This window comes from Schistocerca americana, chromosome 7, assembly GCF_021461395.2.
Source record: "Schistocerca americana isolate TAMUIC-IGC-003095 chromosome 7, iqSchAmer2.1, whole genome shotgun sequence".
Lineage (NCBI taxonomy): Eukaryota > Metazoa > Arthropoda > Insecta > Orthoptera > Acrididae > Schistocerca > Schistocerca americana.
Window position 1 is genome coordinate 54,968,509 of NC_060125.1, and position 27,217 is coordinate 54,995,725.

General features: G+C 43.8%; 1 protein-coding gene across 1 annotated transcript in view; it reads right to left on the minus strand.

Moving 5' to 3' along the window:
• Window positions 1-27,217, minus strand: part of LOC124622695 — a gene marked incomplete at its 5' end in the record, with an annotated part of 712,404 nt that overhangs the window by 319,729 nt on the left and 365,458 nt on the right. The window contains 2 exons of the mRNA XM_047148485.1: window positions 17,772-17,843; window positions 26,506-26,571. Coding sequence (XP_047004441.1) covers window positions 17,772-17,843; window positions 26,506-26,571 — 138 coding nt within the window. The remainder of the gene's footprint in view (window positions 1-17,771; window positions 17,844-26,505; window positions 26,572-27,217) is intronic.

The window sequence follows — 27,217 nt, forward strand, 5'->3', positions numbered from 1 at the left end:
AAGGGAAACAAAACGGGGCGTAGAATATCGTCGACATATCACTGTGCTATAAGGGTGCGGCAAATGACAGCCAAAGGGATACCGCTATGAAAAGAGATGGCTCCCTGGACCATCCCTCCTAGTTGTCCAGGCTGTACGGCGGGAGGCAGTCAGTTTGGCATCCCACTGGTGTCCGCGGCACATTCGAACAAGTCTTCGGTCTAGAATTTCATTGGCTGGAGCAGAATTGTCTTCAGTTATGAGTCCCACTTCGAAGTGAGCCTCGATGACCAGCAAGACGGGTCCGGAGACGTTCCAGACGGTGGTAGGCCTGGGGTAGTATTTCTTTTCACAGCAGGTCGTCTTTGGATGTCATCCGCGGCACCTTTCCAGCACAGCGGTACGTCGACAATAATCTACGTCCCGTTTTGTTGCCCTTCATAGAAAGGCATCCTGGGCTTGCATTTCCGCTAGATAATGCCCGTCCGCACACGGCGAGAGCTTCTACGGCTTGTCTTCGTGCATGTCAAACCCTATCTTTGCCCGCAAGGTCGTCAGATCTCTCCTCAATTGAGGACGTTTGGAATAATACGGACAGGACCCTCCAACCAGCTCGGGATTTTGACAATCTTAACGCGGCAATTGGACAGAATTTGGCACGATATATCTCAGGAGGGCATCCAACAACTATTCATTGGTGCCAAGCGGAATAACTGCTTGTATAAGGGCCATAGGTGGACCAGCGCGTTATTGACTTGCTTAATTTGTAACGCTCTTTCTCTAGAATAAATTATCCAATGTTTTTGGAACTATACTTTGTCTTAAATAAATCATCCAATTTATCTGAAACTGTACGCATTTGTTTGTCCATATACATCATATCTACTGATTTCCGTTCTATTCGGATAATTCCTTGGTGGTGTGTAGTTATTTATTTTTCTCTCAGACTGTGTGATAAGCAGGATAGAGCAATATTCGCGCCTCTTAGTGAGGGCTTAATTTGTTACCTCACTGTGCGGAAAAATCTGAGAGGTGCAAAGATACGTGGAGAGAGAGAATAAAAAATGGCTCTCAGCACTATGGGACTTAACATCTGAGGTCATCAGTCCCCTAGAACTTAGAACTACTTAAACCTAACTAACCTAAGGACATCACACATATCCATTCCTGAGGCAGGATTCGAACCTGCGACCGTAGCGGTCACGCGGTTCCAGACTGAAGCGTCTAGAACCGCTCGGCCACAGCGGACGACCAGAGAGAAAAACCATCCGGTAAACAAAGCTCTGTTCAACAGGGTGGGCAAAATAAGACTAGCTCAGAAATACTTTATGCACTTTAAGATAGGCAATCCATATTACATCATGTGCCATGTGTCGAAGATGGGTTACCTAACTTAAGTGTGCATTAATCAGTTCCGGGCAACTACTATTTTACCCACGTTGTACAGGAATTGGTGGGAAGTGTCGAGCGTGGATGTAAGACGCCTGTGGTGGACCAGAAATCTTTCATTATTACCTCTATTCGTCAATCTCCGTAAATGAGGTGGTGCTAATCGCTTCTAATCTTGGTGGTGAAAGATATTTTTGTTACGAGGAGAGTCTTACAGTTCTTCATCGTCGGATGCCTTGCTGTATTCAATTTGAAACTTCTGCGCAATGTCTCATTGAAAGAGAGGACGTGACAAGTGTTCTCAATGCCGGTCGTTGGCTACGAAGCTCTGCTAAACTCTTCGATGTAGCGGTGGAAGCATAAGGAAGGTTAACATCCCTGTTGCCACAAATATATTCTTTTTAGGTTTAACGTGCTGAGAGTAATACAGACATGGCACTGAAACAAATAAAATACTCTGAGACAGAAAACTGAGCCTAGAAAGGCGTTTCTTATACCGACACATTTGTCCGCAGCAGAGTTTCATGTGTTTTTGAGATGTAGTGTACACCGTGTGAATTTGCGGAAGGACCCACTCTTGGTCGAACACACCGATTGCGATTACTCATTGAGAAAGTTCTTCTATCTGGTGGTATGCGCTCGAAGTTATTTGACGTGGAATAACTGTATAAATGTAGTTGTAGGAAAGGTATGTGCCGGACACACTAATTGTCAGAACGCAAAGGAAGCGTAATTCGTGAACGACAGAGGTAGCTTACAAATGCCTCGTCCAACCTATTTGTCCCCCTCCCCCCGCCCCTCCCCCACACACGTTCACTCGCGGTTCTTTAACGAATCGAATGTGTAAAATAACATCAAACGTTGTAAGCTTCCTAGTTCATTCGTATTCAATAAAAGTTATCTGAGTTCTCTTTTTATTCGATCTCTCATACTGCTTATTAGTACAATGGATATTTTTCAAACAGAAGTCTTCAATAGCCGGTATGTTAGGCCAGTGAGGTTCTGAGTACGAGCAATCTGACATTTGGTCTTCGGTAGCATTGCCGCTGACAGTGTGGCTTCAGTGAGACGTACGTGGTGCAGCAGAGTGTTGGTCGCACTACTGAGCTGCCTGCAAATAACTGGCAGAAGACAGAGAAGCAAATGCAGAGGATGTTGATTTTTCGAAACATGATTTAGTAAAGATTGATTTGAGAAGTGTGGATATATTCAGGTAATGTTGTCGCTGCGTTGCTTGCTCGCGTTTAATTAACTATGAGATTGAGAAAGGCGAGCTCTTAGTACGATTTTTCTTTATTGGTTCAGTTCTAGCACATCGTTGTTTTTCTGCGTTTCTGCAGACGGCATTTCCCGATGTAAGCAAGAAATCAGGCGAAAAATCACCGGAAGTACAAATCAACCTATTCTTAACGAACTATTTTTCGATCTAAAACAAAATAAAAATGTAAATAACTTAATTACAGACCACTACTGATGCTTTACCTCAATAAAGCGAAACGCGTCTGGTGAAGAAATCACGCATTTTTGTAGTTGCGCCGGCCGAAGTGGCCGTGCGGTTCTAGGCGCTGCAGTCTGGAACCGCGAGACCGCTACGGTCGCAGGTTCGAATCCTGCCTCGGGCATGGATGTGTGTGATGTCCTTAGGTTAGTTAGGTTTAACTAGTTCTAAGTTCTAGGGGACTAATGAGCTCAGAAGTTGAGTCCCATAGTGCTCGGAGCCATTTTTTTTTTTTTTTTTTTTTTTTTTGTAGTTGCAACGACAGAACAAAAATACCCTCAAGAATTATAAAGCAACTACGGACACTATGGCTACACAAATTAAGACTATAAACGGAATACGGTTACTGTAGCCAAGTACACAGAGAAAGATTAGAAACACTTGCATTAGTATGGCAGACGTAAGGTATATCCTGCTTCCAAAATACCTAGTAACTCATGCCCAGTCCTCACCCGTACTTCCTACAGTGTGATTCAGTTTACTAACAGTCAACAAAAACTCTTATATCGATTACGTGGCCGTCGCCTGTTTGGATACCGTTCCTGATACAGACGTAGTGCGGGTTGCATAAAACAATATCGGTAGGTGCAGCTGACAAGGGAACCTCCCCATCGCACCCCCCTCAGATTTAGTTATAAGTTGGCACAGTGGATAGGCCTTTAGAAACTGAACACAGACCAATCGAGAAAACAGGAAGAAGTTGTATGGAACAATAAAAAAAAGCACAATATACAAACTGAGTAGTCCATGCTTAAGATAGGCAACATTAAGGACACTGCCATCTCAGTAGCGCCGTGGTCATCTGGTTAGTGTGAGCAGCTATGGAACGAGAGGTCTTTGGTTCAAGTCTTACCTCGAGTGAAAATTTTAATTTTTTATTTTCAGACAATTATCAAAGTTCAGGCACACACACACACAATCAACTTCGCTCTCCAAAGTTCCAGGACATGTTCAGATTTGCTTGGACATATGCAGGATTTGACGGTGTACACACGGAAAAATTTGAAAACGTTAAAAACATATGTTTTGACAGAGCACAGGGAAAACTGTGCGACTGTAAAACTGTTGCATTCATTTGTTGCAGTTTATGAGACAAACTCTTGTGATTTCATCAATTTTTTGGGAGTGATTATCACATCCACAAGAAAACCTAAATCGGGCAAGGTAGAAGAATCTTTTTACCCATTCGCCAAGTTTACAAGTTAGGTGGGTCGACAACATATTCCTGTCATGTGTCGTATAGAATATATCAGACGTGTTTTCCTGTGGAGGAATCGGTTGACCTATGACCTTGCGATCATATGTTTTCGGTTCCCATTGGAGAGGCACGTCCTTCCGTCTACTAATCGCACGGTTTTGCGGTGCGGTCGCAAAATATAGACACTAAACTTATTACAGTGAACAGAGACGTCAATGAACGAACGGACAGATCATAACTTTGCGAAAATAAAAAATTAAAATTTTCACTGGAGGGAAGATTTGAACCACGGTCCTCTCGCTCCACAGCTGCTCACGCTAACCACGAAACCACGGCGCTCCTGAGCTCACACATTTCTTGATGTTGGATATCTTTGACATGGACTACTCAGTTTGCATATTTTACTTATTTTTTTCATAGTTCCACACAACTTCTTCCTGTTTTCTCGATTGATCTGTGTTCAGTTTTTCAAGGCCTATCCACTGTGCCAACTTGTAACTAAATCCGAGGGGGGTGCGATGGGGAGGTTCCCTTGTGAGTAATCCTTTATGTGTAGCTTTCTTCACGGAGTGCCCTCCTATTGAAGCTTCCGAAAAAAGAAGTCTACCAGACAGCGGTAACGTCGAGTGGTTGCGGATGCCTCGGTTATCTGCGACGACACGTCGTAGGAGTGGCAGGAAAGCGGCGCGGGCCGGGCACGTATCTGAGACGGAGGCGACGGTCAACAGGCCGCTGCCCGATCAGGGTGGTCGCCTCCTGGAATAACAGCTGTATCGATTGTGCGGCGCACAAACAAGCGCACCGGCTGCTCGCGCGCTTTGCCAATCGACCTCTGCTCGGAGGAGGCCAATCGAGAACAGCAGTGTCTCGCCGGCCGCTTCCCCAACGCAACAACCTCGCGTCTCACTCCGCCGCCTCTCAAAATCTGTGGCGCCGGGCTGTGCTGCGCTGGGCTGGGTAGCGCAGTGGTCAACCCGCTGGACTCGTATCCGAGAGGCTCGAGGTGTAAAACTGCTGACATCTTGATTTGTATTTTACGTTTTCTTCAGGGATGTCCAAGAACGAAGCAACAGAAATACACTACTGGATCGACACAGTCAAAGGCTTTGGCATAATCAATAAAGCAGAGATACACCTCTTTCTGGAATTCTCTTGCCTTTCCCATGATCCACCGATTCTTGGCAATTTTAGCTCTGGTTTCTCTTTCTTTACGAAATACAGCTTGTTCTTCGGGTAATTCTCGCTCTAGATACTGGCGAAGTTTATTTTGTACGGTTTTCAGCATGACTTTTCTAGCATGTGAGATATGTGCGACTTTTCGATGATGTAGGCATTCTTTAGAAATTCCCTTCTTTGGATCGTGATGAATACTGGTCTTTTCCAGTCTTCTGGTCACTGTTGCGTGCTCCATATTTTCTGACATGTTGAATGCAGCACTTTCACTGCATTCTTTCCAACAACTATGAACAATTATGCTGGAATTCCATCATGTCCACTAGTTTTCTTTTTAACAATATTTTCGGAAGCCTATTTGACTTCACTTCTCAACACATCCGGCTCTACACCGAATCTGCGATAAGACCAGTATCAAGTCTATGCTCCATTTGTTATTTACATTGGAAGCAGTGCCGCAGGACCTTTCTCTCTCTCTCTTTCTTTCTCTCTCTCTCTCTCTCTCTCTCGCACACACAAACGCACACACACACACACACACACACACACACACACACACACAGAGATCGCTTGCTTGCTCAGGTCACAGTTGCTTTTGGTTGACTCTAGGCTGAAAATAATTCGAGAGTATATCAACGAGGAATCAGTGTCAGTCCAGACAATGTTTGGCGACACTGCGGTGTCGGGAGATCGGTCCGGTAGCCAGCAGTTTGTGTTTGTTACACCGACAAGCACCCAGCAGGACGCTGTCTTTGTGTGCTAGAATGTGAGCAGCAGTGTTTGATACTCTCTGCGCCAGCTCTGGTGGTAACCAACGTTGAAATTAATTACATTCACTGCAGTCCTGTGTAACGAGGACGCAACGCTGAGCGCGGAATAAACTACAAATTCATGTCGAGCCCATAAAGGAAGTGGTGTTCATCTGTTGCCTAGGATAAATGTTGTGAATAAATTACGACGAAGAGCTCATCCGCTATGCAAAGGAGAACGCCATATGCTCGTGTTTTTTTACCCTTTAATGTGTACAAATATTTTCCGTGAGGCCACAACACCTTGCAGGCGACGATAGACACACACACACACACACACACACACACACACACACACACACAATGGCTGACCTTTGCGGTTATGCGGTGCACATTACAAAGGGCTGGCTCCAGAAGGCAACAAACTAAACTGCACAGACGGATAAATTGCAGCGTAATATTTTATCCCTGACCAAGAAGGATTTAAGAGCACGACCGGAAGGATATATGGTTGCGTATTTAATTTGCTGTGACAATTTCCATAGTTTGTAGTTCTCTGACTTGCGCGTATCGCATTACACAGCAGAAAAGGAAACAAGAAGAAGTCACTATCAACGTTTACTTTATGAATATACGTCCGCTGAATGTCAGTCTTGCGGTTTTTACTTCGTACACGTGTTTCGGAACGAAAGTTACATAAGCGGGGTTTTCAAAACCCATCGACATTTAATTCATTAAAATATGAAAATCTTATACTGTCCCTGTGTGCCATGGGAAATAATTATGGATTATTTATAAAAATTACGGCAGTAGCACGAAGCGGTTTTCACATAAGTAAATGGCATTATTTTAACAGCGGAAGTACTATCATAGTATTCAAATTTTTTTCTTGCATTGCTGTCCCAAAGCCAGTCACTCGTGGTTTACAAAACTATTTAGACTGAAGTGCCAAAGAAAATGGTATAGGCATGCGTAATCAAATACAGAGATATGTAAACAGGCACAATGCGGCGCTGCGGTCGGCAACTCCTGTATAAGACAACAAGTGTCTGGCGCTAATACTGCTTCAACGGCAGGTTATCAAGATTTAATTGAGCCTGAACGTGGTGTTATAGTAAGCGCACGAGCTATCGGACACAGCATCTCCGAGGTAGCGACGAAGTGGGGATTTTTCTGTACGACTATTTCACGAGTGTACTGTGTATATCAGCAATCCGGTAAGACATAAAATCTCCGACATCGTTGCGGCCGGAAAAAGATGCTACAAGTACGGGACCAACAACGAATGATCGTTCAACGTGACAGAAGTGCAACCCTTCCCCAAATTTCTGCAGATTTCAGTGTTGGGCCATCAATAAGTGTCAGCGTGCGAACCATACACGGAAACATCATCGCTATGGGCTTTCGGAGCCGAAGGCCCACTCGTGTACCCTTGACGACTCCACTACATACGAGTAAAGCTCTACGCTTCGCCTGGGCCCTTGAATACCGACATTCGACTGTTGATGACAGGAAACATGCTGTCTGGTCGGATGAGTCTCGTTTCAAATTGCATCGAGCTGATGGACGTGTAAGGGTATGGAGACAACCTCGTGAAACCATGAACCCTGCATAACAGAAGGGGCCTGTTCAAGCTGGTGGAAGCACTCTAATGGTGTGGTAGGCGTACGGTAGGAGTGATTTGGGACCCCTGATGCATCTATATATGACTATAACAGGTGATACGTGCGTAAGCATCCTGTCTGATCACCTGCATCCATTCATGTCCGTTGTGCATTCCGCGGGACTTGGGCAATTCCAGATGGACAATGCGACACCCCACACGTCCAGAATTGCTACAGACTGGCTCCAGGAACACTCTTCTGAGTTTAAACACTTTCACTGGCCACTAAACTCCCCACACATGAACAGTATTGATCATATCTGCGATGCCTTGCAACGTGCTGTTCAGGAGAGATCTCCACCCCCTCGTTCTCTTACGGATTTGTGACAGCGCTGCAGGATTCATGGTATCAGTTACCTGCGACATCGCTTCAGACATTAGTCTCCATGTCACGTCGTGTTGCGGCACTTCTGCGTGCTCGCGGTGGTTCTACATGATATTAGACAGTGTGCCAGTTTCTTTGGCTCTTCAGTATACATCGAAGCGCAACCCATGATAAAAAATATTTTGCCGATATCTTTTCTCATTACCAGAAAAAAAATGCTATTTGTATCTAGGAAAGCTGCAGAATGTTACTAGCAATGTTTATCGAATTATAGATTTTTCACCTCTTCTATTTCATTGGAACAAACGATGATACAAGTAATCTTTTTTTTTTTTTTTTTTAAGCAACCGGTGGTAGTAGTAGTAGTAATAGTAGTAGTTGTTGTTGTTGTTGCCGTTCGTTTAGGGCGTGCAACGTCGTGGCTACCAGACGAGATGAATAGGGTTAAAACACATAAAGTACTGATGTGCTAAAAAACTATGTTAATCCATATTCCCTCTCTCTCGCGCTTTTCCTCATATTAACACAAATCGCCTGGTCACTGTTAGCGACAAAAATGTGGCATCTGATTCAAGACGGACTACTATAGTTTTTTTATCAGACGAGAAAAGCCACGGAGAAGGATATCCGGAAAGATGGTTCGCAGATCACTACTGTGACAAATATGAGCCGCGCGCAGAATCGTGGTTTGATGGGGGTGGGGGTCTCAGTGCTCGGTTCCTATCTGAGCTAGGAACGCGGGGTGAAAAGTTTTCGGTTTAGCCCGGACCAGCGGCCATTTCTATAGCCACTCGAACACCTGTCTTACTGTAGCTATGTTTCAGTATATTAAACAAGTTTTTAACGATGAACGGGAACTGGTGCCAAGCAAATTGTGGAAACCAATGAATTCTTTTTGCAAAAGATCTTAATTGGGCTGAAATTAATGATCAGCTAATGGCACCGTTTCTATGAGTACCGTTGAAATTTAGCGTGCAAAAATAATCACCCTTAAAGAGCTGCGAACTAGATCAAGACTGATGTTCAAATTTGGTCAACTGCTGTAGCAGACATTGGGCTTGGGGAAGTTTTAACCTTTTGAAAAATCTCGGTTCGTTTGGATTCTAAATGCAGGAAACGCGTTTTTCTGAGAAGGTTTTCAAACGCGCCACTTCTAGACTTTAAACCTGATGAAGTAAAAATGTTGTTTTTAATCCAATAATCTTTAGGTTTGTTTATAAATAAATAAATCTTCTGCAACCGGTCACGATTTTCTTTATTTTACTATTCGCACGACGCGTTTCGAGAAATAATTCCCATTTTCAAGTGCGTTTTTTTAATGTGTGTTAAGCCATTTCTTTTGATGTTGTCAGTGTGTGTGTGAGTCTGCTTCATTTTGTTGACTTTTACTGTAATACATAAGAAACGCGATTTTTAGTTGGGTATCAATTCTTTCTGTGAGGTTAGTGGCTAAAGTTTGAGAACAATTTGTACTTACAGTTTTCTAATGGTCCATTTGTGTAGAGAGTTACACACACTTAACATCACACACAACTTGTACATTTACACATCGAAAATATCTTATATAAACAAAACAGTTACAAAGATCTTCTTATAGATAGTTCACAGAGATAACATTATAGGCTCTGTAGAAAAGCATATCATAATCTGTGGAAGACCTATAATGTTATCTCTGTGAACTACCTATAAGAAGATCTTTGTAACTGTTTTGTTTATATAAGATATTTTCGATGTGTAAAATGTACAAGTTGTGTGTGATGTTAAGTGTGTGTAACTCTCTACACAAATGGACCATTAGAAAACTGTAAGTACAAATTGTTCTCAAACTTTAGCCACTAACCTCACAGAAAGAATTGATACCCAACTAAAAATCGCGTTTCTTATGTATTACAGTAAAAGTCAACAAAATGAAGCAGACTCACACACACACTGACAACATCAAAAGAAATGGCTTAACACACATAAAAAAAACGCACTTGAAAATGGGAATTATTTCTCGAAACGCGTCGTGCGAATAGTAAAATAAAGAAAAATCGTGACTGGTAGCAGAAGATTTATTTATTTATAAACAAACCTATTGTATCTACAGTCGCAGGCTTTCAAAAACCATTTATAATGGATCAAATCACCAATAATCTTTATCCGTTGTCGAAATACGATGGTTTAAAGTCGAGCAAAATGTAGCATGTAAAATTCCTTCTTACATGAACTGAATGCGCGGAAACAGTTTAAACTGAATCAAATAAATAAAAGACGCAGTCTTACAACAAAATTGAAAACTCGCTTTCAAAACACTAGCTTCTTTCGGATTTTGCGTGCAAAAAGCACTTTTCTGTGAATTTCTGTACGCGCTACCCTTATAACTTTTACGAGTCGGTTGAAATTTCGTAAGAAGGCAGACAAATACATACAATTAAATGTGGTTCTGTTGTTTTACGAAAGCTTCATCCGTCGCCACGAAACAAGCAACATCGCTCAAAAGACAACAACAAAACCTATACCGGATCAGTCGTCTCCCGAGACAACAAAAATCTACGTCGGTTGCCAAACTATGGCGCTCTAATGTCGAAATTATGGTGGAGTAAAACCTGGGAATGAGAACGAAAAATGTCCAAACGTACAAAATGTAATATGTGCTGGGCGGAGTTAGGGATGTAAGAGAAGAGAACTAGTCTTTCGGCTTGCCTGGCAGCTTCAAAGACATTTAAATCAAAACATACTGACACATTCGCGTTTTATTACGAGTTAATGATACTTCTGAAGCGCAGCAAACTCTCTTAGACACACTCGCTATTACATGTACGATAACGCGTATAAGAACAGACAGACGCAAATTCACGTGCTTCTAGAGAGTGGGATGTACCTACAGTAGGGAATATCTACATCTACATCTACATTTATACTCCGCAAGCCACCCAACGGTGTGTGGCGGAGGGCACTTTACGTGCCACTGTCATTACCTCCCTTTCCTGTTCCAGTCGCGTATGGTTCGCGGGAAGAACGACTGTCTGAAAGCCTCCGTGCGCGCTCTAATCTCTCTAATTTTACATTCGTGATCTCCTCGGGAGGTATAAGTAGGGGGAAGCAATATATTCGATACCTCATCCAGAAACGCACCCTCTCGAAACCTGGCGAGCAAGCTACACCGCGATGCAGAGCGCCTCTCTTGCAGGGTCTGCCACTTGAGTTTATTAAACATCTCCGTAACGCTATCACGGTTACCAAATAACCCTGTGACGAAACGCGCCGCTCTTCTTTGGATCTTTTCTATCTCCTCCGTCAGACCGATCTGGTTCGGATCCCACACTGACGAGCAATACTCAAGTATAGGTCGAACGAGTGTTTTGTAAGCCACCTCCTTTCTTGATGGACTACATTTTCTAAGCACTCTCCCAATGAATCTCAACCTGGTACCCGCCTTACCAACAATTAATTTTATATGATCATTCCACTTCAAATCGTTCCGCACGCATACTCCCAGGTATTTTACAGAAGTAACTGCTACCAGTGTTTGTTCCGCTATCATATAATCATACAATAAAGGATCCTTCTTTCTATGTATTCGCAATACATTACATTTGTCTATGTTTAGGGTCAGTTGCCACTCCCTGCACCAAGTGCCTATCCGCTGCAGATCTTCCTGCATTTCGCTACAATTTTCTAATGCTGCAACTTCTCTGTATACTACAGCATCATCCGCGAAAAGCCGCATGGAACTTCCGACACTATCTACTAGGTCATTTATATATATTGTGAAAAGCAATGGTCCCATAACACTCCCTTGTGGCACGCCAGAGGTTACTTTAACGTCTGTAGACGTCTCTCCATTGATAACAACATGCTGTGTTCTGTTTGCTAAAAACTCTTCAATCCAGCCACACAGCTGGTCTGATATTCCGTAGGCTCTTACTTTGTTTATCAGGCGACAGTGCGGAACTGTATCGAACGCCTTCCGGAAGTCAAGAAAAATAGCATCTACCTGCGAGCCTGTATCTAATATTTTCTGGGTCTCATGAACAAATAAAGCGAGTTGGGTCTCACACGATCGCTGTTTCCGGAATCCATGTTGATTCCTACATAGTAGATTCTGGGTTTCCAAAAACCACATGATACTCGAGCAAAAAACATGTACTAAAATTCTACAACAGATCGACGTCAGAGATATAGGTCTATAGTTTTGCTCATCTGCTCGACGACCCTTCTTGAAGACTGGGACTATCTGTGCTCTTTTCCAATCATTTGGAACCCTCCGTTCCTCTAGAGACTTGCGGTACACGGCTGTTAGAAGGGGGGCAAGTTCCTTCGCGTACTCTGTGTAGAATCGAATTGGTATCCCGTCAGGTCCAATGGACTTTCCTCTATTTAGTGATTCCAGTTGCTTTGCTATTCCTTGGACACTTATTTAGATGTCAGCCATTTTTTCGTTTGTGCGAGGATTTAGAGAAGGAACTGCAGTGCGGTCTTCCTCTGTGAAACAGCTTTGGAAAAAGGTGTTTAGTATTTCAGCTTTACGCGTGTCATCCTCTGTTTCAATGCCATCACCATCCCGTAGTGTCTGGATATGCTGTTTCGAGCCACTTACTGATTTAACGTAAGACCAGAACTTCATAGGATTTTCTGTCAAGTCGGTACATAGAATTTTACTTTCGAATTCACTGAACGCTTCACGCATATCCCTCATTACGCTAACTTTGACATCGTTTAGCTTCTGTTTGTCTGAGAGGTTTTGGCTGCGCTTAAACTTGGAGTGGAGCTCTCTTTGCTTTCGCAGTAGTTTCCTAACTTTGTTGTTGTACCACGGTGGGTTTTTCCCGTCCCTCACAGTTTTACTCGGCACGTACCTGTCTAAAACGCATTTTACGATTGCCTTGAACTTTTTCCATAAACACTCAACATTATCAATGTCGGAACAGAAAATTTCGTTTTGATCTGATAGGTAGTCTGAAATCTGCCTTCTATTACTCTTGCTAAACAGATAAACCTTCCTTCCTTTTTTTTATATTCCTATTAACTTCCATATTCAGGGATGCTGCAACGGCCTTATGATTACTGATTCCCTGTTCTGTACATACAGAGTCGAAAAGTTCGGGTCTGTTTGTTATCAGTAGGTCCAAGATGTTATCTCCACGAGTCGGTTCTCTGTTTAATTGCTCGAGGTAATTTTCGGATAGTGCACTCAGTATAATGTCACTCGATGCTCTGTCCCTACCACCCGTCCTAAACATCTGAGTGTCCCAGTCTATATCTGGTAAATTGAAATCTCCACCTAAGACTATAACATGCTGAGAAAATTTATGTGAAATGTATTCCAAATTTTCTCTCAGTTGTTCTGTCACTAATGCTGCTGAGTCGGGAGGTCGGTAAAAGGAGGCAATTATTAACCTAGTTCGGTTGTTGAGTGTAACCTCCACCCATAATAATTCACAGGAACTTCACTACAGGATAAACTACTACTAACAGCGACGAACACTCCACCACCGGTTGCATGCAATCTATCCTTTCTAAACACCGTCTGTACCTTTGTAAAAATTTCGGCAGAATTTATCTCTGGCTTAAGTCAGCTTTCTGTACCTATAACGATTTCAGCTTCGGTGCTTTCTATCAGCGCTTGAAGTTCTGGTACTTTACCAACGCAGCTTCGACAGTTGACAACTACAATACCGATTGCTGCTTGGTCCCCGCATGTCCTGACTTTGCCCCGCACCCATTGAGGCTGTTGCCCTTTCTGTACTTGCCCAAGGCCATCTAACCTAAAAAACCGCCCAGCCCACGCCACACAACCCCTGCTACCCGTGTAGCCGCTTGTTGCGTGTAGTGGACTCCTGACCTATCCAGCGGAACCGGAAACCCCACCACCCTATGGCGCAAGTCGAGGAATCTGCAGCCCACACGGTCGCAGAACCGTCTCAGCCTCTGATTCAGACCCTCCACTCGGCTCTGTACCAAAGGTCCGCAGTCAGTCCTGTCGACGATGCTGCAGATGGTGAGCTCTGCTTTCATCCCGCTAGCGAGACTGGCAGTCTTCACCAAATCAGATAGCCGCCGGAAGCCAGAGAGGATTTCCTCCGATCCATAGCGACACACATCATTGGTGCCGACATGAGCGACCACCTGCAGATGGGTGCACCCTGTACCCTTCATGGCATCCGGAAGGACCCTTTCCACATCTGGAATGACTCCCCCCAGTATGCACACGGAGTGCACATTGGTTTTCTTCCCCTCTCTTGCTGCCATTTCCCTAAGGGGCCCCATTACGCGCCTGACGTTGGAGCTCCCAACTACCAGTAAGCCCACCCTCTGCGACTGCCCGGATCTTGCAGACTGAGGGGTAACCTCTGAAACAGGACAAGCAGCCATGTCAGGCCGAAGATCAGTATCAGCCTGAGACAGAGCCTGAAACCGGTTCGTCAGACAAACTGGAGAGGCTTTCCGTTCAGCCCTCCGGAATGTCTTTCGCCCCCTGCCACACCTTGAGACGACCTCCCACTCTACCACAGGTGAGGGATCAGCCTCAATGCGGGCAGTATCCCGGGCAACCACAGTCGTAGTCCGATCAGGGGATGGGTGGGACAAGCTGGCCGTCCCCGACAAACCCCCATCCAGACCCCCACAGTGATGCCCATTGGCAACAGCCTCAAGCTGTGTGACCGAAGCCAACACTGCCTGAAGCTGGGAGCGAAGGGATGCCAACTCAGCCTGCATCCGAACACAGCAGTTGCAGTCCCTATCCATATCCGAGAGTAGGGGGGCATTTATAATAAGAGGTAGCCCAGAACGGGATACATGCATCCTAAACTTTAATGACACGTTGTGTCCTATTGCACGACATGACAAATGACAAGCTGGATGACACGATGGCATGTGTCATGTTAAACGACATGATATCATGTATAATGTTACTTCACTCGACAGGATGCATTATGTTAAATGACATGGGTCCGAAAACTAACAAGTAAATAAAAGCGAATATGTCAAGATCTTTTGATTTAAATGTCTTCGAAGCTGACAGATAAGTCGGAAAGCTAGTTACCTTCTCGTACAAGCCCAACTGTGCCCCGGACATATTCGCCTTTTTTTTGCTACGATAGACGCATTTTTCATCCTGGTATAGTAACAGGGTCGGCCAAGCATCTTCTAAACACATACTAAAATCTTCTGCCTAACAGCTAAGGTAAAAGGTCAGACATAGCACAAAATCGTAGAACACGTGCCACATGCATCTCATCATCGCTTTAAACTGAGGGCAGGTCTGCTAATAAACGGAGTGCTACCCTCTTCTGATTATACAGCGAGAACCGGAACTCTACCGACAAACTTTCTGAGGGGATAGTATGGACCGAAACATGAAAAACAAGGGCCCGCAAACATCGGCTCTAAGAAGCATAACTTAAGAGCTACTTCCTTAAGTGAATAATTGTTCTTTGAGATCATAAATGTAAGAGAATTAATGAATCTGCATTGTTGAAATTTTTGTATGAATAATGTCCTGCTTTATTCAAACATTTACCCAGATTCTCCGTTTGAGTCTGTCGTACACTTAACTAGAATTTTTGCTTTTAAAATTGTCAACTCTTGTATTATGTTGTAACACTGTCCTAGCATGCACATTTACGGATTTTGTGTAATGTGTAGTTACTTTGTACTCATTACTCCTTGAGGAATTGTATTCAGGTGACTTTGACCTGTTTATGTTGTTATTCATATTTTTTTAGATATTGTCACATACAGTAAACAAAACCCTGGCTCTGGGCCATAATGAGAAGATATACTCTGTATTTTACGTACATTATTTCGTCTTCAAGCATTCACTTCGTTTTTGTATTTAATACATTTTGATGTTCCATATACATCTAAAAATTAATTGCTCTGTTGTGTAGGAAGTTTGACATACCGATAATACTCACATGTGTATCTTATTTATGGTTATACAGTAAAAAAAACACGTAATTTCAATGTTGTATATATTTGTCACAATGATCAGTTGTAAACCATGATTATCTGGTTACGATGTTTCGAGTGTTTGATTGTAACTTGGAATATCTTTGACAAATACATTCTTTGGTCTGGCACTATATGTTTGTTTTGTTCTTACAAGCAATTTTGACACTCAGTCTATATGTTCCAGTTGAATGAACCACAGTGATCTACCGTGAGCCTTTGACAAGCGTTCTATCTTAAACTGTAGTACGGCGTTCACCTGTGGCATGTTGTATGACATGTAATAGTAGTAGTGTTATTCAACTATCTTGGTTCAAATGGCTCTGAGCACTATGGGACTTAACTGCTGTGGTCATCAGTCCCCTAGAACTTAGAACTACTTAAACCTAATTAAATTAAGGACAACACACACATCCATGCCCGAGGCAGGATTCGAACCTGCGACCGTAGCGGTCGCGCGACTCCAGACTGTAGCGCCTAGAACCGCTCGGCCACTCCGGCCGGCATTCAACTATCTTTTAATAAGGTACTGAAACTGAGCCCGTTTTTTCCTTTCTTTTTTTCTCATTTACTCTATCTTTCAAAGATACACGCTTTATAACAGCGGAATGAGATAATAAATAACTAAAATTAATTATGGCCTGTTTGTGGACAAAGAGGCATCGTAACGCATGACCACTGATATATTTGCGGTTAGGGAGGGACAGTGGACAATGCACCGCCGCAACTAATGTGAATATACTGTCCGAGGCGAATACGTTCGACCATTGTCGTAATAAGGACAACATTTAGATTTACAACTACGTCGGCTCCCGAGTGCATGAAAGAAATACAAAGGCTAAATACGGGTCTCTGATGGTGTTATTCAGGCTGATAGAAAAAAGCAAACACAATAAAATTACTAAAAGTGATCACAGGACGGTAATTAGAGACATGTAGGCCGTGGAGCGCCATTCGCGCACTAACAGAACAGAGTACTACGTATCTTATTTCAAAGTCCTAGCTTTGCCCCACTGAGGTTTTCACAGATGTCGCCCAGTTTTTCAGTTTAGTAATTACTTATTTGTTTGGCATTCCGACTCATGAGTTATACATGATATCTCTTGCAAACTTTTCACCTGATTACGAACTGAAATAAATTTCTGAAAGAGTATTACGCGGGCGGACTTTAACGACATAGTACATCCAGGAAACGTTGTCAAAGAAGTTAATGTACGGTTGAGACACGTAAAGTGCAGCTTGTAAGCGGAATCAAGTGCAAATCATGATCTCCAAGGACATGTTCATCACAACAGAACTAGGAAAGTGGACTGCACTGCCGGCCGCGGTGGTCTAGCGGTTCTAGGCGCGCGGTCCGGAACCGCGCGACTGCTACGGTCGCAGGTTCGAATCCTGCCTCGGGCATGGATATGTGTGATGTCCTTAGGTTAGTTAGGTTTAAGTAGTTCTAAGTTCTAGGGGACTGATGACCACAGATGTCAAGTCCCATAGTGCTCAGAACCATTTGAACCATTTTTGGACTGCACTACTTAGAACACGTCGTCTAAATGAACACGAGGGTTGGCGTGCAGCACGTACTCGCATACCTGTTTCAGAGTATCTCTCTCTCTTTAAGTCACATTTTCTCCGATGTTGTCTATGGGGCGTGTAGAAGTACATTATTGGCAGAATGTAGCACATATTTCAGTGCCACGTGTTTTTGCCGGTCAACGAAGAAAACTTATTTCTATATTGCGGTACGCGACGTACGCTATTATTTACAAAAGGACATACAAATGTAGCGCTGTTATTCTGTGTTAGAATAGTAACTATAAAGTCGTTAGTCGAGTTAGTCACAAAACATCCACAGTGTCACCTACTGTAGCTTGTGCTTGTGTCTGCAGGGGTGAAGCCGTTCTCTTCTATCACAGGTTTCTTGTTGTCTCGCTGTCCTGGAAAAACAGAAGTAATGTCTTTAACATTTTCGCAGAGCAGTGTGTCGGCAGACAAAATGTGGACTTCCGGATATACCGTTACAGAATGCTTAAGTTGAGTGTGAGAGACTAGCAGCAAGTGCGACTGCTCTATTAGATCTAAGCAGAAATATTTTCTTTTAGTAATCCAAAACACTGCTGTAAGGCCACGAGATGGTCTAGTGAGTATGCTAAGGCTTTCTAAGGCAGGTTAACTCGATCAGACACGAGTCACGAACGTACTGCAGTCTCGACAGTGGATTGGTTGGTTGATTTGGGGGCAGGGGCCAAAACAGCGAAGTTATCTGTCCCGTCGTTACAGGGAAGGATGGGGAAGGAAGTAGGCCGAGCCCTCTCAAAGCAACCATCCCGGCATTAGCCTTAAGCGGTTTAGGGAAATCACAGAAAACGTAAATCAGGATGGCGGGCGCGGGTTTGAACCATCATCCTCCCGAATACGAGTCCAGTGTGCTAACCATTGCGCCATCTCGCTCGGTCATCGATATTGGACTGCCGAAGAAAGTGAGATCGTGACCTACAGTTTAATATCACCAGGTTTCTTACCAAAACACTGTCTTTTTTCCGGCCGCTATGACCGAGCACTTCTTGGCGTTTCAGTCCAGTACCACACTGCTGCTACGATCGCAGGTTCGAATCCTTAGGTTACTTAGATTTAAGTAGTTCTAAGTGTAGGGGACTCATCACCTCGGCCTTAAGTCCCATAGTGCTCAGAGCCATTGGAACCATTTGAAATTCTTTTTTTTTTTTTTGCTCCAGTTATGGACCACAATTTCTTTATGTATACCACGATATTAATTTCATCCCGTAGTGGCCAACTTCAAACCTGACTAGACACAATTTGCCAGTCATATCGTTGCGGCATATGCAAGAACGGGCCGCGCGATTGGAGGCGTCGTGTCACGAACTGCGCAGCCCCTCCCGCCGGAGTTTCGTGTCCTCCCTGGGGCATGGGTGTGTGTGTTGTTCTTAGCATAAATTAAAGTAGTGTGTGAGTCTAGGGACCTCAGCAGTTGGTCCCTTAGGAATTCACACACGCATTTGTAATAACGGTACAGTCACAACAATGATCTAAATAAGCTTCGTCAAGTACTACATGCAGAGTTGCTAACTCGATCAAGAAATTTGTTAGTCAGTAAGTTTCTTTATACAGTTAGCATGTCTATTACAAATGCACATGAGGTACCTATATTTTAAGTGTATACGACGAAGTTTATTTGCATCATTATTGTGAGAGTAGCGTTTTTACATGTGCCGCCTCGATATGATAAGCAAATAGCGTGCACTCAGGTCGGAAGATGGCCATTACGGGCTGAAATTAATAACCTATATACATTTCTTTTTATCAGTAACTGGGGAAAATATATAAATACACTACTGGCCATTAAAATTGCAACACAACGAAGATGACGTCCTACAGACGCGAAATTTAACCGACAGCAAGAAGATGCTGTGATATGCAAATGATTAGCTTTTCAGAGCATTCACACAAGGTTGGCGCCGATGGCGACACCTACAATGTGCTACATGAGGAAAGTTTCCAACCGATTTCTCATATACAAACAGCAGTTGACCTCGTGAAACGTTGTTCTGATGCCTCGTGTAAGGAGCCTATCGCGACTGCGCCTTATCGTATCGCGACATTGCTGCTCGCGTTGGTCGAGATCCAATGACTGTTAGCAGAATAGGGAATCGGGGGGTTCAGGAGCGTAATACGGAACGCCGTGCTGGATCCCAACGGCCTCGTATCAGTAGCAGTCGAGATGACAGGCATCTTATCCGCATGGCTGTAACGGATCGTGCAACCACGTCTCGATCTCTGAGTCAACAGAGGCGACGTTTGCAAGACAACAGCCATCTGCACGAACAGTTCGACGACGTTTGCAGCACCAGGGACTATCAACTCGGAGACCATGGCTGCGGTTACTCTTGACGCTGCATCACAGACAGGATCGCCTGCGATGGTGTACTCAACGACGAACCTGGGTGCACGAATGGGAAAACGTCATTTTTTCGGATGAATCCAGGTTCTGTTTACAGCATCGTGATCGTCGCATCCGTGTTTGGCGACATGGCGGTGAACGCACATTGGAAGCGTTTATTCGTCATCGCCATACTGGCGTATCACCCAGCGTGATGGTATGGGATGCCTCTGGTTACACGTCTCGGTCACCTCTTGTTAGCATTGGCGGCACTTTGAACAGTAGACTTTACATTTCAGATGTGTTACGACCCGTGGCTCTACCCTTCATTCGATCCCTGCGAAACCCTACATTTCAGCAGGATAATGCACGACAGCATGTTGCAGGTCCTGTACAGGCCTTTCTGAATACAGAAAATGTTCGACTGCTGACCTGGCCAGCACATTCTCCAGATCTCTCACCAATTGAAAACGTCTGATCAATGGTGGCCGAGCAAGTGGCTCGTCACAATACGCCAGTCACTACTCTTGATGAACTGTGGTATCGTGTTGAAGCTCCACGGGCAGCTGTACCTGTACACGCCATCCAAGCTGTTTGACTCAATGCCCAGGCGTATCAAGGCCGTTATTACGGGCAGAGGTGGTTGTTCTGGATTCTGATTTCTCAGGCTCTATGCACCCAAATTGCGTGAAAATGTAATCACATGTCAGTTCTAGTATAATATATCTGTTCAATGAATACCCATTTAACATCTGCATTTCTTCTTGGTGTAGTGGCCAGTAGTGTATATTCCTAGATCACTGAGGAAAAATTGCAGCGGCTCTGTCGCAACTAGTGTTACGAGAAGACTCCTGTTGTAAGTAGCCTGTTTATGTGTCCGTATTTTGGCAGCGCGATGGACTGCATTAATAACTGACAGCTCTGTGCGCCCTCTGTAAGGGACTCTCTGTGGCTGGTCGGACTCGCAGTTGGAGGTGAATAACCAGCAGTGATGGAGGTTAGAGGTCTGAAGTGTTAGCGCGAGTGGACGGTCTGGACGTGTGTCCGTAATGGAGATTTAAGTGTAATATTATTGATGATTATATAATGTTGTTGGAACTGGATGTCAGGGACGATTATATATATTTTCTGAACTGGATGTCACATTATTAAGGTAAAATTTGCTAAATACATTGTTTGCTTTGCAACAAAATCTTTCCTTTGCTAACCACATCCCTGTTAGTTGTTAGAGCCTACAGTAGTTTGAATCTTTTATCTAGCTGGCTGTATTCGTGTTTGCTGTATCGCTGTAGTTCGTGTAATGAAGATTTTCTGGGAGGTAAGTGACTTATGAAATGCTTGGGTTATTGTTAGGATTTCTCGTAATTCAGGGCCATTCCTTCACGTTCATTATTTGAGCAGTCAGATTGCGTATCGTTGTATATTGTGGGTCATAAATGAATAGAATAACTTTGAGCTGTGTTTGTCAGGAATAATTCTGCAGCTCAGATGTGAAATGATAAAGACAAGCAAGATGACAGTACGTTCAATTTCACTCAGCAGTTTCAGAATTAAATATATTAAGGAGTTTCAACTTCTCAGTTCTTTCAGTTTAAGCAAAAATATAATAAAGAAGTTCCACTGTGTCTCACATGAATACATCTCCCACCACCAGATATCCTACGCGCTGACCACATATTCTACATTTTTCGTTAGATAGTTAGTTAATTAGGTATTTGCATATACTATACAGTAATATCCATATATCATAGTGGTGTGTCAGTGTACAGTTATAGTATTCGTTCCCATTGAAGCATGTGTCAACATGCTGACATGCTGAATATTCAAATGTCTTTCAGAATGAGCTTTATATATATAATGTCATACACATTCATACATTATTCTATGGAGAAGAAACAATTGGAACTAGATATTCTTTGAGCTTGCGTTAGAGGTTAATTCTACATTTGTTAGATTATTCACATCACTGGGCATGTTATAAATTATTTTTAGGGTTGAGTACTTCACTACTTGCTTTGCCTCACGAAAGCTGAACGATGTAATGGCGATGGATGCTGTAAGACATTTCTCGTTCTAGTGTCTATACATATCAAGTAAAGACCACGGCCGCTTTTTTCTGCCTGTATGCGAAGGCTAATCTAAGAAACTACTAGATGTGGTTTTCACTGACAGACTTATTCACGAAAAAGGTTTGCGTATACATGGTGAACCACCTAAAACGTGTACCGAAAATGCTGCGGAAAGGGAAGTGCTATTGATGTGGTGTTTCTACAGAATGGATTGGTAGTCAGGGGCCCATAAGGTTAGCCAATAAACGGATTCTAATAATACCTAAAAGTGTATTTTTTGTGCAAACATACACTTTTTAAAAGGAACATTACCATACTAAAAGTATAGTAAATTAGAACGTCAGTGGTGTTTGCTGTGGGATTCTAGTGCGAGTTGGTTGTGAGATATCGTATTTTGGGGAAAGTTGGAAATTTGTGGTAAGGTCCTATGGGACCGAACTGCTGAGGTCATCGGTCCCTAAGCTCACGCACCACTTAATCTAACTTAAACTAACTTAGACTAAGGACAACACGTACACCCATGCCGGAGGGAGGACTCAAACGCCGGCCGCTATGGACGAGCGGTTCTAGGCGCCTCAGTCCGGAACTGCGCTGCTGCTACCGTCGCAGGTTCGAATCCTGCCTCGGGTATGGATGTGTGTGATGTCCTTAGGTTAGTTTCGTTTCAGTAGTTTTAAGTCTAGGGGACTGATGACCTCAGATGTTAAGTCCCATAGCCTTCTTCTTCTTTTTTTGAGGACTCGAACCTCCGACGTGGGGAGCCGCGCGGGCCGTAACAATGCGCCCTAGACGGCGCGGCTACCCCGTGCGGCTATTTTGAGGAGTCCCCATACCGACACTTGCTCAATACCTGTGGTAGCACACAAAGTACAAAACAAGTGCATACACTAGTCATGTGGATCGTGACCAGTAACGAGACAACTGACCATCACAAGTTGTGTTCAACATGACCACCGGCAGCGACGGCACGCGCTCTCAGTCTAGGGTGGAAAGACTGGTGCACATGTGACAGCATTTCTGCAGAGACATCAGAGAGTATATCGTTCTATATCATCGGGTGTATTTGGTATGTTCTTCTAGACGACGTCTTTCAGTTTTCCCTACAGAAAAAAAGTCTACAGACGTCAAATCCGCGGAAGATTCCGGTCAGGGTAGAAATCCTCTGTGTGCAATCCAACCATTTAGAAAGAATTCGTGTAGGCACGCTGTAGTGCTACGTGCACTATGGGCCGGACAGCCATCATGTTGGTACCACAGGTTCCTCCTAGCCTGCAGAAGGTCTTCTAGCATCTGTGGAAGATGGTCCGTTAGTAGGCTGCGATACTTGTGTGCGTTCAGCGTTCCGTCTATGGAAAACAGGCCTATGAGCTGATGGTTCACTATCCCACACCATACACTTACACCCCAACGACGCTGACGTTCCACCTGACGAAACCAACGGGGACTGTCAAGAGACCAACAGTGCAGCTTTCGGCGGTTGACGTGGTCATGACTGGTAAATGCGATCTTATCAAAAAGACAAGATACATGGTACATCTGGAGTAGCCTGTCCTAATGCCCATGTACAGAAGTTAACACGATTCCCATAATCATTTCCATGGAGCTCTTGACGGAAATAAATGTGACAGGCATGGAATCCATATCGATGGGGAATGCGTGGGACACCTGCCTGGCTCACGCCACTTCCTCGTGCGACTGCGCGGGAGCTGACGTGCAGATCAACAACAGCAGCAAGAACATTATTTTCCCCCTCTTCTCTCGTCACTTGTTTACTTCTGTTCCACTGTCTAGGTGTTACAGTACGACTTTCACGTAACTGGCTGAAGAGGTTGATGAATAACTGCCGACATGGTTGATCTCTATTGGGGTATCTTGGCGCACACACTCTACGAGAAAGAACTGCATCCTTCCTACATTCTCCAGACACCATGAGGATTTCGGCTTTTTCTGCATTGGTAAATACGATTATCCGCTCACGACCTTTTGCTTGGAGTTTTCACACACTAAGTGACAAACAAGTCGCAGTGCACTTACGGAAGACACAAGCATACTGTAAGCAAGCATAATATCGTGTCAAGCAACTAACCAGGTTGAATGGCACAAATAACTGTCGGTGCGGAAACTTTTCAAAATACGATATCTCGTAGACGAATCGCACTAGTATCCTGCAACAAACATTACAGACTTTCTAATTTACCCTAATTTTCGACTGTTAATATCAATAGGCGTTGTTCCATTTAAGAAAGTTTATGTTTGCACAAAAATACACTTACTAAGTATTATCACATTCTGTTTATTGGCTAACAATGCAAGCCCCTGACTACCAATTCGTACTGTGAAAACGACACATCAACAACACTTTCCATTTTCGCAATATCTGCGGTGATACTTTTAGGCTATTGACGCTATACGAGTATAGTGACTGACTCTTTTAGGAAGATACGCCCTCGTAATTGTAACAGGAAAACTAGACGACAATACTGACCACCTCTCTTTTACCATTTGAGTTGGACGAAAAACTATGTGACGCTTTGGCTCTTAATGAATTAACCCGTCACAAAATGTGGTGCTCTTTTTTGGTTCTATAGCAATTCCCCTATTAATCTTACGTGGTAAGATCCCATTCTGACCAGTATAGAAAGTATCGGTCGATCGACAGTTCTGCAAGCTTTCTCCTGGCTTCCGTTCGCACAAACCCAGACATTTCGTGAATGGTACTATTTTCAGTGGTTGTTTGGCAATCGCGCAATAAAACATTAACGAGTCTCCGTTTATTTATAAGGAATGTGAATAATTTAAATACAGAGACACAAAGGAAATACGGATAAACACTGAAGCGCCGAAGGCGGTCGGCAACGCCTACATAAGACAAGTGTCTGGCGCAGTTGTTAGATGGTTTACTGCTGCAACAATCGCAGGTTATCAAAATCTAAATCAGTTTGAAAGTGCTGTTACAGTCGGTGCGCGAGCGATGGGACACAGCATCTCCGAAGCAGCATCCCGTACGACTATTTCACGAGTGTACCGTGAATATCAGCAATCCGGTACAACATCAAATCTCCGACATCGCTGCGGCTGGGGAAAGATCATGCAAGAACGGGACCAACGGCGATTGAAGAGGATAGATCAACGTGGCAGAAATGCAATCCTTCCGCATATTGCTACAAATGCTGGGCCATCAACAAGTGTCAGCGCGCGAACCACTCAACGAAACATGATCGATATGGGCTTTCGGAGCCGAAGGCCCACTCGTGTGCCTCGATGACTGTACGACACAAAGCTTTACGCCTCGCCTGGGCCCGTCAACACCGACATTGGACTGGAAACACGTTGCCTGGTCGAACGAGTCTCGTTTCAAATTGTATCAGCGGATGGACGAGTACGGATGTGGGGACAACCTCATGAAACCATGGACCCTGCATGTCAGCAGGGGACTGTTCAAGCTGGTGGAGGTTACGTAATGGTGTGGGGCGTGTGCAGCTGAGAGTGATATGAGACACCTGATACGTCTGTATATGACTGACAGGTGGCACGTACGTCAGCATCCTGTCTGATCTCGGTCATCCTTCATTCATTCCGACGGACTTGGGCAATTCCAGCAGGACAATGCGACACCATACACGTCCAGAATTGCTAAGAGTGGCTCCAGGAACACTCTTCTGCTTTTAAACACTTCCGCTGGCTACCAGACTCCCCAGACATGAACATTATTGAGCATAGCTGGGATGCCTTGCAAAGTGCTGTTCAGAAGAGATCTCCAGCCCCTCGTATTCTTACGGATTCATGGAGAGCCCTGCATGATTCATGACGTCAATTCTCTCCAGCACTACTTCAGACATTAGTCGAGTCCATAACACGTCGTGTTGCAGCATTTCTGCGTTGTCGCGCGGGCGCTACACGATATTAGGCAGGTGTATCAGTTTCTTTGGCTCTTCGGTGTATATAAAACATTGTTGTTGCTCCACGATAAAATTTATTTTATAGTTCGTTATGAACCGGCTTTCGGCTTTCTTGAGCATCCTCCAGCATCTGCCGAAAGCCAGTTCATAACGAACTGTAAAATACATAACATTGTGAAATATGAATACTGTGTACTTAAGTTTTCAATAAGCCTATGTTCCTCCAAGTACTGACTGAATATTGCATAGCATAACTTTGTGAGACGCCTGAACATACTTTGTTCGAAGATTTCCTTTCGTTTTGAACAACATGTCGAGTTTTATTCGCTAGTAAGTCTTCAGCCCAGTCACAAAGCTGGTGTTATATTCAGAAAGCTCTTATGTATTTCATTGAGTAACAATGAGGAACTGTTTGGAGCGTCTCCAAGAAATCAAGAAATACGGTGTCAGTCTGTAATCCTGATCACCCGTACACTGTAATGTATCTAACGTACGGTATAAGATTTGTGTGAACTCTTATGTTTCCCCCTTGAAGATCAATTTCTACAGAACGTAAGTTCAAGAAATTCCACTACAGGCTGATGTCACAGAATGTGCGCTAATATTACCGAAAAATTAAGGAGATATGAGATACAAGATTAGCAAGTGCGTCCAGTTATTGTCTGTTAGAGGAGCACAAACAAAATAAGAGTTAGTCGTGTTAGGTATTTAAAAAATTCACACGATAACCTACTGTAGCTCGTATCTGCAGGCGTGAAGCCGTTCTCCTCTAGCAAAGGTTTCTTTTTGTCTCGCTGTCCTGAAAGAAACAGAAACAACATTTTTAACCCTTACTTCAAACAGTGTCATTGATGTTGATGTCGTTTTATAGCTCCGTGAAAACTACTAAATACTAACTGATTATTACACATGATAATCCGAAGCCGAATAATTATTCTCCTTGCGATTTAATGTACTTTACTTCTGACACCACTATAACAGCGTCTTTCCATATGCAGTATACAGGAAGCAACGTAAGCACGGAAGTGAATCTGTCGTGACAAATAAAAATTTGTGGGTGACCGCCCTGCTTACCGAGTAGCGGCCTAACCATTAGACCATCTCTGCACGCTCCCAGACCCGATTTATTCGTTGTCACTGATGTTGGCACCCATTGTTTCCGTACAGTACAATCAAAGGCCCTCCGGTGGCGTATGTGGGGGTAGCATCACTGGAAAAACGAATCTGGGGACAGAGTGGCTTGGGCAGCCGTTTGCCTAGCACAAATTTTCATTTGTCACGACGTATTATCTGGATTTTACGTTCTGCATTTCTGAACAGTTTCAACTTACGGTATTTTACGGACTATAAGACGCACTTTTTTCTTCGAAAAATTGCCTCTAGAATTCATGTGTGTCTTATACTCGAAATGAATACAAAAATATCCGGTGTCTGATTTAAAATTC